Here is a 17877-nt window from a genome sequence, read left to right on the forward strand (position 1 = left end):
ATTTCTGTTCGTATGGTTAGCGATTTCTCGAAATGACAATCCCGCCTCCCGTAGACCAATAATTCGACCTCTATCAAATTCACTTAGCTGGCGATAAATTCCGCGTATACGTGCTCTAGGCATTTTAACAACACCTAAACATCGACTTGAAATCTCCTCGAACAGCTGGTTTGTCGTAAAATTTAACAAACTTTCAAAAACGACTACAATATTTGAGTAACAAAAATTGTTTACATGAAAAAACCTTCATGATTTTTTTCTACAAATTCAATCATTTACTCTTTGCTGTACTATCTATATTTCACAAAAAAAAAAATTACAATTTAAACAGCTCCTTCTGGGTGTTGCAGTTTCTTTGTCAGTTAATATATGATAAAAAATTTGTTTTCCTGTGTTATTAATATCAAAACTGCATATTCGATTGAGGTGGAAATTTGCATTTGGATGCAGAAATTATGATTTCAAGCCTATTGTAGACTTTCATGTTGATCACTTAATAATGCTAGAAGCATAGAAAATTCGAAAAGGATATAAATAAAAATTACTCAATATTGAGTATTCCTGTGACAACATAACAGACGGAGTTTAATTTTGGGGAATAGATATGGAAAAACGATTTCAAGCTCCGTGCGAAATTTCAAGCTGATGCATGAATGACAAACACTCAAAGGCTCCTGAAACTGGCCTTAGACTAGTTCTTGACTCAAGGGATGATATACAGTTCTGTGGTCAACAAGAGTGTATGAATGAACGAGCACTCACCTCATTCTCTCTGCCCTTCTTTGTAATCTAAAAACTCTTTCCCTACCTCAACAATTATTCCTAATTAATACACAGTAACATATATGCAACTCAACAAAACGGTACCACTTGATCTTTACAACCTCCCACTTTACTTTATGTGCTACATGCTTCTATGTTGTCTACACTACATGGTTCACCCAAATTAAGTCAGGATCAAAAAAGACCCAAAAACTGTAATTGATTCATTGGCATCTAAGTCAGGTTTCAATTCATTCAATTTGAATGTTATCCTTCAATTTTCTCAGAGGCCTAGGATAATAGGGATAGAAATCACCAAAAAACAATATGAAAAATATATTACAGTAAAATTTTTAACAATCTATCATCAGAACGAAAACAAAATACCCTACACATTTGGTTTGTGATCTTAAAATTCCTAACGGATAAAATTTCAGGATAATCATATATTTCCAGTTCTGAGTGAAATGTTCCTTCATAAATTCTTTTCTTCGTTCTTTCAGCACTGTTCAACTCATCACAAGTCAATGCCATAACACCCTCTTCGAAGACAACGCTTCATATTATAGTACGAAATCGTCCCTCTGAAAAGGTAAATTGATGAAAATCAAAATGATAAATAATAAAAGTATATAATGAAAAGGTGTGTTCAATTTATCACCTAATACTTTTTCAATATATATTGGTTCACTTTAGATAGGAAATGTCGTTATGAAAAATTTTTCAGCATGATGGCCAGACTGGTTTTTTTTTTAAAGATTTACCTTAAAATCAACATCAATAACTGGTTGGTAAAACATTGTCATGATTTGAATTGTTCGATTTTGTGTTTGATTATAGAATTTATATTTATAAGGACCTCAGGTCGATGACCATTTGTTTGTTTATGAACAATAAAGGACTGTTACTACTATATTTATAATACAAATACAGAAGTCATTGATATTTTTCAACAAGTTCAAAATTCAAAAAGAACCACGAAGTGGCAATTATTTGAATGAATGAGTCTTAGAATGAGCTTTATGAATAGAATGTAACCATGAAATCAGTGTTAATCTGCAATACTCACGATTTTGTTCCATGAAATTAATTAAACTTAAAAACTTCAGAATCCGCACTTCATACCTAAAGTAAATAGAGTACAGCAAAAAAATTGAAAATTATTGTTACCAGTCCGTTATACTCCTCAATATGTTTTCTTATCTTTGATTCGTCAACCCATGTGACAAAGTCCTCCAGTGTTCTACTCACTAACATGGCTGGATCTTTCACAAGTTCTGGACCAATTCTCACATGCCCTTGTTCAATTAATTTAACTGCCCCTTTAATTGATTCAGACATTTTATCTGAAAAGAAAATTACCTTCTTAAAAATCAAATACTGGGGGTAAAGAGAATTACCTTATTAAAAATCAAATACTGGGGAAAACTTACTTCTCACCATTACAACTGGCAATCTTCTGCGACAAAAGCATGATGCTGTAACCTTATCTGCTAAGCTCAAATCCCATCTAGTTGGTATTAGTCCCATTACATACCTGGTGAGAGAAATAATATGTTACAAAATATTCACAATAATGGATCAGTATGAGCTGCTAGGGAAAACATCAATGCTTCACATGTCTCGAATTAGCTTGTGATTAGTCGCAACTACTGATAACTACTTTAAATCAGTGTAATAAGTCCAATGGACTGTGGTGCTTATGCTTTATTTGTTGTCACATGTTCCCCAGCAGCTAAATAGAGTGTAGAGTGCTCTCTTACATTATAAAAACCCTAAGTATGATTTTCTTGATATGATACATAATAATAAAAGCAGAATGTTACTAAGAATAGAATATAGTTTATTTCCTTACAATTTTTCTATTAACCTGGAACTGCACTCTGTACGAAAAGGTCCATTTCCTTGATTTTTCTGGCCAAATCTCTAATATTTCTGGACAACTTATTGTATCTGAAAATTCATAATATTAATGTTACCTACCACGGAAAAATTGAACTGAGAATTATATTTATCAACATTTTTGATACAGAATAAATGGGCTTCAACATTCCTACACATAATAAACATTTTTTTTAAGACAAGATATGATTTTTATGATATCTTTAGAGTTTTTCATCATGAAAATGTATGCAATAAAATGAACTTTTCACAAGCGATGGAAATAAATAGGTACAATAAAAAATACTTATCTAGTATATATAAAGCAACATGTAGTTGAAGAAACAGTGTAAATATTTGTGGAAATAAATTTGTTGCACTCAAACTTGAATGATTAACTTACGTCGTATAATCTTCTCTTTTCTGAATGTAATATTTTTTTAATATCTTCACTATGAAGTGAAGATATTAGTGGATATCAGTGGATAATAATTTACATGAGTAAATTATTATCCACTGACCAATCAATAAAATCGACTTTCTTCAGAAGTTTCTGCTCATGATATTTCAGTTTACGAACCATTCTGATTCACTAATTTTTGGATAGTTAAAAATATAATGTATTAAATAAATGTATTAACACAGACTAAGTAATCTGTGGTATTAACTATTAACTTCTGTTGCCCAAAACAAAACAAGACAACGGTAGAAGCATAGATAAAACTAGTTCTAGTTCATAGATAAACTAGTTCCTCAACATAGACCTAATATCAAATAATATAAGGTCTATGTTCCTCAAATACTCTTATTTATCTCGCCAATCTGAGTTTCCATCGAGTAGCTTTTCGATCGTGAACAGGGCTTTACTTCGAAGATGAATGATTCATCACGACAAATGACACTGACGTTTCTCTCCCGTCCCTCCTACTTGCCGAAAAGAGGTTAATCTTCTGTAACATAAAAACTAAAACAGTTACTTCTGCAATTATTGTTTTTTTGTGATGAATGGAAATACTAGTAATATCACAGTTGAACGGAATTGAGATTTCACCTTTCAGATATAACTACAACTAAGTTTTTATTTATATAAATTGTATTAATGACAGCTGGTAAAGCGATACTTGACTAACAAACGGTTCAGATGTTGTGTTGACTATAAACGAAACCTTCTAATTTCGAACTCATCGGACTTAAACTGGAATTATGTATTTCCAATGAATGATAAAATTTCTAGTCTCTAAATAAACATGTCTAGGAATAATTTAGATGGTTCAAGAAGCTTTTCATCAAACAGCTGCAATAGTACTGCTTCAGAGTTTGAAATCGTCGAAAAGATCGGGAATGGAATCGAGGAATTATCAGTCTCTAAAAATACGAAAACTTCATCCTCTGCTACAAAATCTCAGAAAGCCAAAAGGATTAGATTTTATCACAATGGCAACAAATTTTTCCCTGGCGTTGTAGTTCCAGTAAATAGTGATCGTTATAGATCTTTTGATAGCTTGACTACTGAATTGACTAATTTACTTACCAGAAATGTTACATTACCAAATGGAGTGCGTCATATTTACTCCATGGATGGTAAAAAGGTAAGATGTACTACTTGACACAATGCCTTTAATTTATTTATCAAAATATTGAAATTAGAGAGAATATAATTAATTACAGATAGCAAGTATTGATGAATTAGAAGAAGGTAAAGAGTACATTTGTGCTGGGAAAGGAGAAGTTTTCAAAAAAGCTGAATATTCTAAAACTGATACGTTAAGGTCTAATAAAAGGAAGTCTGCTAATAAACAACAAAGTAATACTTCATTACCTAAAGTAGTCCCTCCAAATTGTATACGTCCTAGAATTGTTACTCTTGTAAGAAATGGCATCAAACCCAGAAAGGTCAGTTTCGTAAAGAAAAGCATTAACTTTTAATTTTTGATAATTCTTATATAGGCACTTGGAAAAATTCAGTTTGTAGCAAATCAGAAAGTAATTTGAAAATTGAAAATTTTTCATCATAAAACCAGAGTGAATTATGGTCGAAATAAATGAAAACAATAAAAATTTTTGTGATGTTTTTATTGTTTTGGTTTATTGTTTCTTTTGGTAATCTTTTGAAGTAATGCAAGAATTAAATATTTGCTGTGCTCGTACTACAATTTTCAAATTCCAGATGATTTAGATACCTGAATCGATTTGAATGAAAATTCTTATCCATCATTGTTTTTTTTAGCAAACATATAAAACTAAAAACATAGTAGTGTTGTGATGTTTTAATATCACTTAGGAGTACATGAGTCAGCATCTTTTGATTAACTCTGCTTCATGAACTTATAAATATGTCTCCTATGATTTTCCACATTTCTGGAAATAATGATATTTTTTTCAAATTTATTTTCTTATTAGAACTCTTAAAAGTTTACTTGAAATTTTCATCATCTACATATTTTCAGGTTCTACGTTTGCTTTTGAACAAACGTAACTCATCAAGTATGGATCAGGTACTTGGAGCATTAACTGAGGTTGCCAACTTAGACTCTGGAGCAGTTAGGAAAGTTTTCACTTTAGCGGGTCAGTCAGTTACAGATTTATCACAGTTTTTTTCTGAGGAAGATGTATTTTTTGTGTGCGGTAATGAAAGATGCACTCAAGACAATTTTGAGTTGGATTTCGAAGAGAGTAAAGCAATACAACAGTACAAAAAAACTCCAGGTCTCAAAAATGGGTATGTTTGCATCATTATAATTTTAAGGTCTAAAAGACTAACTTTGAATAATTTGAAAAAACAAAAAATGTTGAGAAAAAATAGATAATTTTTGTTAGAATTTAATATTCCAAGATGAAATTAAATTGTTTGTATGCTGTTATTTGATTACAGTCATATTTTATTTCAATCCTCAAATAGCAGTTTTTTTTTTAGTAATGGACCTAAACCAAAAATGCCCAGAAAATCATTGAATCGTACTTATGTGTCTGAAGAAAGTATTCTAGAAAAATTGAATGAAAATATTAATTCGTGTTTACCTTCACAATTAAAAAAGAAATATACTGTTGGCCGATCAATTGGAGATGGTAAATTCAATTTGTGATTTTTTACACATCAATTCAATTTGTGATTTTTTATACATCATTTCAATTTCGTTCATATTTTTTATTTTAGGTAACTTTGCTGTAGTTCGACTGTGTAAGGATAATAGCGACAATAAAGAATATGCTTTGAAGATAATAGATAAATCCAAGTGTAAAGGAAAGGTGAATATATTTTTCGATTTTTGTGAAATTGTATTGTGTATATTTTTTGATTTTATGTTATATCAATTTCCTAAAGCTGTTTTCCCAAGATAATTTTACTTGAAAGGCTTGAAATTCTATTGTTTATTTCTTGAATCAGAACTCATTTCTTGAATTTCAGGAGGATATGATTGAAAATGAAGTTAAAATATTAAGAAAAATAAGTCATCCTAATATAATGTCATTGATAAGTGATCAAGATACTAAAAATTTATTGTTTTTGGTTTGTGAGTATGTACAAGGTGAGTTATCAAATAAACATTTTGTGATGATAGGTCTTATAATATCTTCTTTCAGGTGGGGACCTTTTTGATGCGATTGCCCTAGCCCAAAAATTCTCAGAAGAGCAAGCTGCTTTATTAGTAAATCATTTAGTTTTGGCTTTAGCTTATCTACATAGTTTGAATATTGTTCACAGGGATGTAAAACCAGAAAATTTATTGGTAAGTTCCATTCTTTTTAAGCAAAGATATCAGAATTCATTTTGAAAAAAGAAATTGACAAGATATCAACTAAATTTTTTAATTTTCTATAGGTTGAGTTTGAGAATAACAGAATAAGAACATTGAAGTTAGCAGATTTCGGATTGGCTTGTGAAGTAGCTAAACCACTATATACAGTTTGTGGAACACCCACCTATGTAGCTCCTGAAATATTGGCAGAGTCAGGTTATGGATTGAAGGTACGCAGTCAATGTTTTTCCTTTCTGTTAGCTGATTACGCCCAGCAATTTTATTATGTATCTACCCATATTCAAGTAGGTTATTATTAACGAAAAATTAAGACATATGAGCCACCTGGGAATTATTGATGGAAGATTTTATATTGAAGGGCTTTTATTCCTCCATCAAAATAATGACACATTGCTTTCAAACCAGTGCTTTCCTGACTGGAAAAATCCACAAAATATCTGGTTGGTCAGAGCTGGATTCTTCCACCAAAATTTGGAATAGTTATTTATAATACAAGTGCAGAAAGCATTGATATTCTTCCACGAGTTCAAAATTCAAAAACGAGCCACGAAGTGGCGAGTTTTGGAATGAACGAGTGGTAGAATGAGCCTTCTGTACGAGTATTATACATTATTTTCTCTAATTCATTGCATTTTCATTGAAATTAATGAAATATTTCCATAAATATAATTTTGTGATTTTTGCATTGAAAAATGTTGGTTGGCAGAACTGATTTCTTTAAGGAAATTTGATGAATTGACAGAAAAAGCCGTAGCGGAAAGTTCGGAGTGCCAACATAGAATAATAAAATATAACCATGAAAACTGTGCGTTTCTGACATATTCTCGCACGATTTTGTTCTACAAGATGTGGAAGAATGAACGGAATAACCACAGAATTAGAGAAAATAATTTCTCATCCTGTAATATGAAATTCCATAAATTCGTGATTGGTATTGCAACTCGGTATAGCTGATATAAATACTATTTTTTTAATCTGCATCGAAAATGATGGACTTTCAAATATACTTTGCAAACTCCATAATATAGGATAAAGAAAAAGCAAAATAGCGAATAAAACATCTCGAATCTAAATACTCAATATTGTACACTAATCGCTCCACTCCGGAGTAGACTGAATGCTAAACGTATTTGCAGTTATTTATGCTGTAAACATTATTAATTGATTGAATTATTGTTATTTCTGATTACAGATTGACGTTTGGGCAGCAGGAGTCATTTTGTATATTCTACTGTGTGGCTATCCACCTTTTGTTAGTCAAGACAATGATCAAGAAAAATTATTTGACTGTATACTATCGGGTCAATATGATTTTCCTGATGAATATTGGGGGGAAGTCTCAGAACTGGCTAAGGAACTCATTCAAAATATGCTTCAACTAGCGCCCGAAATAAGATTTTCAGCAGAAGATGTACTAGATCATCCATGGCTTCAACTTTCACAGGTATCTTCCTAACATTTATCTGTTGAAAAATGTAAATAGTATCTAAGAGCGTATGAGAGAAGACCTATAAGTTTAAAAGTATTATGTTCAGTTTTCATGCTGAGGTCCTCATTTTTGCCTTCACTTTTCTCAATTATCAATACATCCGAATCCCATCTTTCAATTTTGCTTGGCTGGAATGGTCGTAATATTAAAGTGTTGATGATTTGTGATTTCAATTTCGGCTTCTTTTTGCTCATGTGAAATTATTATGTAAGTAAATTTTACAGTACATATTTGGAGCATTCGTGCATTGTACTATGCTTTGTTTGTAACAGAGGTACATCGAATTTTTAGAAATAATATAGAAGAATTACTACTCACACAATTCATATGATGATTCCTAAATATGTATGTTCTGATTATTTTTAAAAGATTTAGATGGAAGAATGTATTTGCCCGAACTAGTAGAAGCATTTTTCATTATTAAATTCGTTTTTGGTTCTTCAAGTTCAAATTGAAAATAATGATTGAATAGTTATAAGTGAAAAAACGCTTTTGAGAATGAAAAATCGACTTTGCTATAGCTTTAGTATATTCTATTAAGTAGCGGTTATTGCCTCATCGTGAAAATTTGGTTATTCAGTATTTTACTTTACATTTTCAATATACCCAAAAGAATTTGGAAGGCTATATTTTAAGCTGATTGGATATGATAAAGTAATAATAATCAGCTATCACATGCTTCGCTTATTTTAATTTATGGTATAATTGATTGAGAATGTGTTAATTGGATCGTATTAAATTTGAATACAAAAGAATATTTGAATTTGAAAAAAATATGCTGGTCTTATCAGAACTAGATTGGGTTTCACTTCACTTGAAATACATGCAACTGTTCAGAAAATTTTATTCAAAGTTTCGAAACTTTATTTACATTTCCTGCAGGGGATTGTTTGTGAAAATATAGATTGGAAAAAAAATCTGAAACAATTGAGCAGTGCAAGTATTTTCAAATCTACAACAATATCTTTTCAAATCTTCTCCTCAAGGCCGGCCTGTATAATATCATGAATAATTGAATTTTATTGAAAAAAAATTGGACTTGTATCGCTAGAAGCCAAATAGTTGAATAATAAATATGAAATATAAGAAATTATATCAAGTGATACCTCAGCTCATTTTTTTCACAAGTCATATTAATTTTCATAGCACTAGTAGGGAGATTTAGTTAGTATTATTGATCAACATATAACATTAAGTGTAATACAATATTATCACAGGAAACCAATTGGTGTATATGTCGATAATTTGAACAGCATTTAATGAATAATTAAAAGTGATTCATTGAATAATAGTTAGCCACCTAAACTTTAATTGCATTTTGAGGAAAGCCAAATTTTTTGAATCATAATGATTCTCGAAGTTTCCAGGAATCACTTTTTCAGCTTGGGACTAATGATATGAAAAGTCCTTCGACAAAAATAATTAATTTAGAAAGAGTAAGATACTTTTTCTAGACATACCATCTGTATATTTTCTAAAATTATTGTGAAGCTACATTCATTAAGATAAATTACTCATGATGAAATTTAATTTTATCCAATTGATATCGAGAAATCTCTAAAAGTTGTTTCTTGATGTTATTTGTCTGTATACATTTGGCTTTACTATAAATACAATTGTTTCAGTATTACAAGACAAAAAATAGTGACTTTAATCAAACAGATTTCAGAGGAAAAAATTATTTCCATTTATTTGCCTTCTGATTCCACCATATTTTTTGTAGGAGCCTCCCTACATGCAACCAGATAATTTATTTAACTCGATTTTATTTTTCCACAAAATGCCTTGATAGAGAATGGAAAAATATGGTTTATGAATTGGATAATAGTATTTGACTCAAATTATCTGAAGCAATATTGTCTAATATTTTAATATTTGATACAAAATATATATAACTCATTATATTTTTTTAGTGTGCTCAAATATGAATAAAGAATCTTTAGTTCAAAATATTCCTGGTGTAATTCAGGGGAATATGTATTCATTTCTAAAAAATGAGGAAAAGTTGGGTACTTGTGGGCACTTGATAGGATTTCATCTTTTTTCTTGGTTTGGTTTTTCTATTATTTATACTTAGATGAAATTCACATTTCTTTAATTAATAATCCACTGTCTTATTGCAAATAGGGTTTTCGAACCATAATTTCACCTAAAATTTATGATATTTTTAACGTCAAGGTTTTATAATATAAACATTGTTTTCAAATCGACCAAAACCTCTGGCTGTCTGAAGAAGCAAGAATGATTTTGAAACAGATGAAGTGCCTATATTCTAATAATCTTTGTTCAACATTTTGATGAATTGTTATACATATATGATGAACCAATTGAAATTTCAATAAGTGGTATACATGTCACTGATTTGTTGAGCTATACAAGAATCCAATTGATGCTCAGGAAGTCCTTTTTTTTCACATTAATAGGAATCTCTTCTCAAATGAAGACTGATAGATTATGAGATATGTAATCAATATTCACATCCTATTTTAAGTCTCAAAAATATCTTATTATATTTTAGTTTTCATGGAAAGTAAAAAATTGCATATCATGTAAAGAACCAAAGTTTTTTAGTTTATTCCAAACATCCTCTTATTTAACCAAAGTGTCTCGAAATTTGAATGTTAAAAATATTTGAAATAAATTTTCAAGAATATAATATATGACGAAATTATAGTAAGTTTATTATAGTTTTCTATTGCTGGAATAGGCAAATTATTGCAATGTTAATTGAATAAACTTTTGTGATGAATTTTTAACGACTATAAACGATTTGGTAATTGTATTTATTTTGTAACGATATTAGTTAAATGAGTATTTATTTATGCGTTTAAACATCACTGTTCATTTTATTGTGTTTTATTTTTTATATTTTATATGTACCATATTGAAATTTTCAATATTGAATTGTAAATAAACGCTTTCAGTTTTTTTCAGTGATTTAATTTTAGTATCCCCTTAAAAAACTATGATCTAACCTACATACTTAGAGTCGAATGATGTGACTGCATGATCCGAATATCCATACCAATTTTCATTAATATCATACAAAAGACATATGAAGATTCCGGGAATTTCAATAGCACTTGCTCTAAGCTTATCCTTCATTTGGAAATAAAAATAAAATTATTCATCCCATCAGACCAAAAAAATTGTATGAGATGCCCCTGGGTCATCAAAACTCTGTTTTGCAGGCTGAAACTGTAGCTGTCTGCCATAGATTAAGGTATATTTCCTTAGTATTTATCAATGCTATCTGCATATGTGCCAAAAAGTGTCTCCAAGGCACAATGAAATTTTGAAGCCTGATATCTTTAATGCTTCGGAACTTTTTCGAGTAGCATAATTTCATATTTTTTATGACCGATCACAAAAGTAGAACCATCAAGATTGAGTGCAAAAATTAAGGAAAAACATTTTCAAATGCAAAATAAAAAAATATCTTTCACCAAATCGATGGGAACAATGGTCAAATTTACCGAATTGCGAATTGTCCAGCTTATTCTCCAGATTCGACCCCCAGTGATTACAAACTTTTTGCAGACCTTAAAAGAATGCTCCAAGGAAAGAAATTTGGCTTTATTGAAAAAGTAATGATTAAATACGAAAAAAAAGTTCAAAATTTACAGTGTTTTCCGACATAATTTCTATGAGCAGCAACCCAAAAGTACTAAATTATGACCACATGTGATGTACTTCCGCTTCTGCATGTGCCAGGTGCTGTAATTAGAAATCGATATTGGATAAGTTTCACTTTACGTGTGGGACGTAATATCAAAGTCCTGTTCGATTCCAGACCCCTCTACTATTTATCTCTTAATTCTAGTTTACAACTTGAATTAAAGCTCTTCTGGTACCTAATAGATCCCTAATTCAAATAAATCAATGGCGGTAAGTATCGGAAATTTAGGTGGTCTCGATCAAATTGAATCCTGCAAATCGGAAAATACTGACTGCATAGTGAGAAATTTAGAAATAAATTGTGAACGATATTCTTCAGTTAATCGACTATTATTATTCGTTGTATTGTAGACAAATTTGACAGTGGTACCATGTTGGTATATACCATCTGGTAATCTTCACTTTGAAATTTGTCTACAATACGACGAATAGTGACAAGTGACTAGATTAACTAAATTGTCGTCCATGAATTCCTCTTAAATTTCTCTCTTGCAACTTTCAATCCAGGTGCCCCATCTTGTAACAATCAGGAACAGCGGAAGTGATATCTTCTCATCTTTAAATTTGGCAAATTTTACTTTCTTGGTCAAGATATCAATACATTTACATTTTTATAAAAAGAATATCACAGCACCTTTTCTTTCGTTCTTAACAGATACGATTTATTCACTTCTTCAACTACCATAACACCAAAAACAAAATTTGCTTTGCATCTTTATTCAACATCCGTTATTTGATCTAATGAAACCAAAATATTTATTTATTTAGCTTTTTCTCGTAGCTTTTGTTTGTATTTCTATTTGTTTCCCTTTTTTATTTAAGAATAAATAGATACATGTTCTGGACGAACATTTCTTTTTTCCATGAATTTTCACATAAAAATATTATCAAGTGGAAGAACATGCCGTGAGTGCAGGTTTCAACGCTTCAAGAAAGGTGATTTTGAAGTCGAAGACCAGCATTGCGGTGGAGGAGAGAAGGTTTTCGAATATGCGGAATTGGAGGCATTACTTGATCAAGACTCGGGTCAAACGCAACTAGAGTTGGCAGGATCATTGAGAGTGACGCAACAAGCCATTTCAATTGGATGAATTGAATTGAAGCGCACTTCTGGTTGAATGGCTACGTCAACAAACAAAACTGCCGCATTTGGAGTGAAGCTAATCCTCAAGTGTATGTCGAAACACCGTTACATCCAGAAAAACTGACTAATTGGTGCGCTTTATGGGCTGGTGGAATCATTGGTCCGTACTTCTTCAAAAACGATGATGGCCAGAACGTTACAGTCAATGGTGATTGGTATAGAGCCATGATTAACTTTTTCATTCCTGAATTGAACAACCATGATGTCCTGGAGCTGTGGTTCCAACAAGACGGCGCAACATGTCACACAGCTCGTGCCACAATCGATTTATTGAAAGACACGTTTGGTGACCGCCTAATTTCACGTTTTGGACCTGTGAATTGGCCTCCAAGATCTTGTGATTTAACACTTTCTGTGGGACTATGTAAAGTCATTGGTCTATGCGGATAAGCCACAAACCCTTGACCATTTGGAAGACAACATTCGCCGTGTTATTGCCGATATACGGCCACAAATTTTGGAAAAAGTAATCGAAAATTGGACGTCCAGATTGGACTACATCCGAGCCAGCCGTGGCGGTCATATGCCAGAAATCAAATTTAAAATGTAATGCCACAAGATTATCTTGCGAATGAATAAAATGCATGTCAATCAAATAATCCATCGTTGTTTTATTGCAATTTAAAGTTTTATAGCTCTAAAAAAAACACCCTTACTTAGACTATAATATCTACTCATGCTTTGTTGTTTGAAGTTGACAAATTGTATTGCTCTATCTCAAAAGAATCCTAGTCATCATCGTAGGTATAAAATGAGTAACCGCAATAATAACGAATTCCCATGACTGCAAATGCATTTATTCATGTCATGTGCAACTGTGCACAATGAATGACGAATTCCTTATTCAACGGATATATTTCCTTTTTCCCGGAAACTCATGTATTACTCGGGAAACCACTCCAGCAACTCCTTCACTCAATTGCCTCAGCAATTCGAATTCAAAAGCGAGAGTGTTGGCTGACACAGAAGCAGATGCCGACAACGATAGTAGGATTCCGCGAAATTCAAAGAATCCTCCTAGGAGTTCTCGGTATGGATTTGCCATTAGATTTAACCGTCGACGGATGCGCGTGCGTCAATCGCACGTGCTCCGGGTTTCAGATGTTTGCAGCCGCCGCCTGCTGCCTGCTACGATATTGCAGACTGCGTGACGGACAGGAGTCCTTTTTTTCCCCTTTTTCTCTTCTTCGTTTGCACGGTGCGAAGTTTGTCACTGCGGTGGGAGAAATTTGATGTTGATGGTGGAATTGGGATGTAACGGGTGTTTTTTGAAAATCTTGAGAATTTTGAATAATAATACAAGAAAGAAATATTGTTGAATTTTTTTTTATTATTATAATGTGGTGGATGATTTCATGGCATTTATTTTTCAATTATGTCCGCTGTGACCACGAGTCACATAGTCCACTTCGGGATTCACTACTTGGCTTGATTTTCAAGCTACTTGGCTTGAGCTAGATTTGATTTTATTGTGTAGTGTCACGTCAATGAAATAATTATGAAATGAGAAGGAACCTTGCAAAGAAAACTTTTATTTATTAAACTCATTGTATAAAAGATACGGAAAATATCAACTTATTTTAAATATAAACAAATCAAATCACTATATAAATCATAACAAAATAAAAAATAATAAAGAAAAACAAGTTTCTGAATATTGAGAAACCTCCAGGCTTTGTTTGATTTCATAATTTTCCATTCAGGATCTAAGACACATGAGGCATCTTATAGATTTGTCGCCTAACCTATTGCGGGGTTTTGTAATTGTAAGAGCAGCTCTGGAAAATTTTTTTTAACATAAGCTGAAGATGCTGGCGTTGATAAAAAATCCTTGGCCATTTTGGCCAAGTTTGGAAAGATATTGCTGAAACAATCAAAATCTACCAATAGATTTCATAGAAATGTGAAAAAAAAATACTAATAAAGTCACACTGGCGAATGCTTCAGTCTCTCGGCGCTCGAGGAATCCCCTTATTTAGTCTAAGAGCGCACGAGATTGCAGAAATATATGCCGTGCGACGCGTGCATACCAAGCTCAAGTAATATCAAGTGGCTTGATATCAAGTCAAGCAATAAATATCTAAAATCAAGTCAAGTCAAGCTCAATAAGTATGTAATTTTTCACGAGCTTGATTTTCAAGTCAAGTAGTTGGTTAAAATGTCAAGCTACTTGGTTTGATGAATCCCTAAGTCCATTCGATCAGTTCAATTTTTCACTACTTTTTCCAAAAAATCAATATTATATGTTAAATTCTATGATTCCTATTGGAAAAACCCTCATAAACCAGGGTTATTTTTTGTATACATTTACATTCCTTAAAGTCCTTGTTTTCATAGTTGTAGATGAGTCTATTGTCAATGTCATCACTCGGTGTTGTACAAATACCTACTGTCGATAACATCAGTTTGATATGTATGTCACGTTTTCATTCATGTATGGCGCCACCCTCTTAACAAGCATTGTCTGTTAATGTTGGAAGGGTGTAATTTATTCACCCATGTACATTTTGAATCGTATAATGACGTGATGTTCATAACATGTGAAAAGTACTGACGTGAAGCCTGAACCCTTGGAGACCACAGAGCAGTCTATACAAAGGGTGTTTTTTTTAAGAGCTATAGAACTTTAAATTGCAATAAAACAACGATTTTTCGATTGACATGAATTTTATGTATCCGCAAGATAATCTTGTGGCATTACATTTTAAATTTGATTTCTGGCATATGACCGCCACGGCTGGCTCGGATGTAGTCCAATCTGGACGTCCAATTTTCGATTACTTTTTCCAACATTTGTGGCCAGTTATCGGCAATAACACGGCGAATGTTGTTTTCCAAATGGTCAAGGGTTTGTGGCTTATCCGCATAGACCAATGACTTTACATAGGCCCACAGAAAGTAGTCTAGCGGTGTTAAATCACAAGATCTTGGAGGCCAATTCACAGGTCCAAAACGAGAAATTAGGCGGTCACCAAACGTGTCTTTCAATAAATCGATTGTGGCACGAGCTGTGTGACATGTTGCGCCGTCTTGTTGGAACCACAGCTCCTGGACATCATGGTTGTTCAATTCAGGAATGAAGAAGTTATTAATCATGGCTCTATACCGATCACTATTGACTGTAACGTTCTGGCCATCATCGTTTTTGAAGAAGTACGGACCAATGATTCCACCAGCCCATAAAGCGCACCAAACAGTCAGTTTTTCTGGATGTAACGGTGTTCCGAAATACATTTGAGGATTAGCTTCACTCCAAATGCGGCAGTTTTGTTTGTTGACGTAGCCATTCAACCAGAAGTGCGCTTCATCGCTAAACAAAATAAAATGGACGTAGTGCGCGATACGTATTCCGCACAGAACCATTATTTTCGAAATAAAATTGCACTATTTGCAAGCGTTGTTCATGCTTGAGTCGATTCATGATTAATTGGCAAACCAAACTCAGAATAAATCACTTGACAGCTGTTAAATCGGTCGCCATCTTGAACAGTAATGCCAACTTAAAGTTATATACCTCGAAAAAAAACCCGTTATTTTCGGGATGTTCCGTGAAGAAAAAATTGAAGATTTCATTTCAACGTTTCGACTACAAAAGCATGTTTCACATATCAGCCAAATGACTGTCAAGATGACCTCTTCGAGAAATCACAAGATCAGGAAAATTTTCTTGCAAATCAGCGATTGTTTCTTTGCTTGTATGCTAAGTAGCATCCTTTTTACTGAAAATAAATGTCATCCACATCAATATCTCCATGAAATCATTAATCATACTCTAATTCCTAAGATGGACGAAGAACCGACAAACTAGGGGTTTCGTCAACACTACTGGCTATACAGGAGCAATATTCTCAGTTGTTCTTGAGTGACGCACACGGTTTCGAATCTTCACATCTCTAATTTGTCCCAACATTTCATACTTTCCACTAGATTCATTATTGCTGACCGAGAAGTTTTTTGAACTGTGACTGCAAATTTGTCACCATTTTTATAATGAATTTTGACAATTTCAATGCGTTTTGTAGCATGCATCGATCCATTTTTTGTAATGGCGTAGTTTTTACTTGTCAAATGTCAAAATATGACAGTTTCGAAAGTGACTGCTGCCCAGATAGCGGGGTATTCAAAATGAAACCTCTAATTGGAAAAACCATCATAAATCAACATGAAATTTAATCTGCCATTCTCTTCATTTATTCCACAATTGTTGAAACTTTCCAAAAGCCTCAGCTTTTGAAAAATATGGCACATTTGTCTCTTTTAACTGTCCTTACAAATATACACCGTCTTTTTCAGGTCAAGGTAGGAAAGTTCTCATAATTAATCATACTTTTCTATTTCAGTATTCTAATGAGTTCACTACAGTTCTGAAAATAGTGCTGTGATAAACTCATTACTGTATTGTTTTCAGTTAAGTTTTCGTTTTGTGGTGGTCTACACTGACTTCCGATCCTATCAAATTTCAACACACTTCAATTGTCAATATAATATAATTTTGATAGAGTGAAATGATTTGCAACATTATTCGCAACTTCTCTTAATTCTGGTGGTGTTAAATCGATTTCGTCAGACATATTTCACAAATTTGATGCGTAATTATAAATTATTTCGAAATTCGAAACGTACGATTCTAAATCCGTAATCTGTCAATTTTCGTAACAGTCACACCAACTGCCAAGATACAATACAAAAGTCACCAGGATGTATCATCTGAATTTTTCATTGAATTTCGACAATGTTTCACAAAACTTGATAGAAATAGAGAAAATATCGTCTAATAATCGTTGCAGAAGGCAATTCCAACACTCATGCGTTGGAATAGGAGCCCATTCTGCAACTTGTTTTACTATTTAAGTACGCTGTATCATATCGACAATAGTGGTTTAGTTTAATCTTTTATTGAATCTTCATATTTTGTTAAGTTTTAACTGCGACATTCCAGTTATCATGTTCACGGACATCGTTTGTTATCAGAGTGTCGAACATTATCGTTTAAGACCATTCCTGGCTCATTAGAGACATGATAGAGCAATCGTTTTCTGAAAAGGATCGTTAAAAAAACGAAATAGATTTACTAGGGTGAAACGAAAAATTCGATTCTCAAACAAAACGCCAGAATTAACTCCCCAATTAGCCATACCTAATCTTACATCAGAATCGCCCCACTG

The 17877-nt window shown here is 32.5% G+C and overlaps 1 protein-coding gene and 1 pseudogene across 1 annotated transcript; one reads left to right on the forward strand and one right to left on the reverse strand.

The window, feature by feature from the left end:
• Positions 1-1083: 1083 nt before the first annotated feature.
• Positions 1084-3278, reverse strand: LOC123677145 (annotated as a pseudogene).
• A 269-nt stretch (positions 3279-3547) lies between these two features.
• Positions 3548-10818, forward strand: LOC123674919 (serine/threonine-protein kinase GL21140). Its single transcript, XM_045610083.1, has 10 exons — positions 3548-4232; positions 4312-4536; positions 5091-5362; positions 5558-5709; positions 5798-5889; positions 6050-6170; positions 6226-6371; positions 6464-6610; positions 7594-7845; positions 9614-10818. Exons 1-10 carry the CDS (start codon positions 3891-3893, stop codon positions 9677-9679), a joined length of 1815 nt encoding a protein of 604 aa, XP_045466039.1. The 5' UTR covers positions 3548-3890; the 3' UTR covers positions 9680-10818.
• The last annotated feature ends 7059 nt before the right edge of the window (positions 10819-17877 follow it).

Source organism: Harmonia axyridis, chromosome 3, assembly GCF_914767665.1.
Source record: "Harmonia axyridis chromosome 3, icHarAxyr1.1, whole genome shotgun sequence".
Taxonomy (NCBI): Eukaryota; Metazoa; Arthropoda; class Insecta; order Coleoptera; family Coccinellidae; genus Harmonia; species Harmonia axyridis.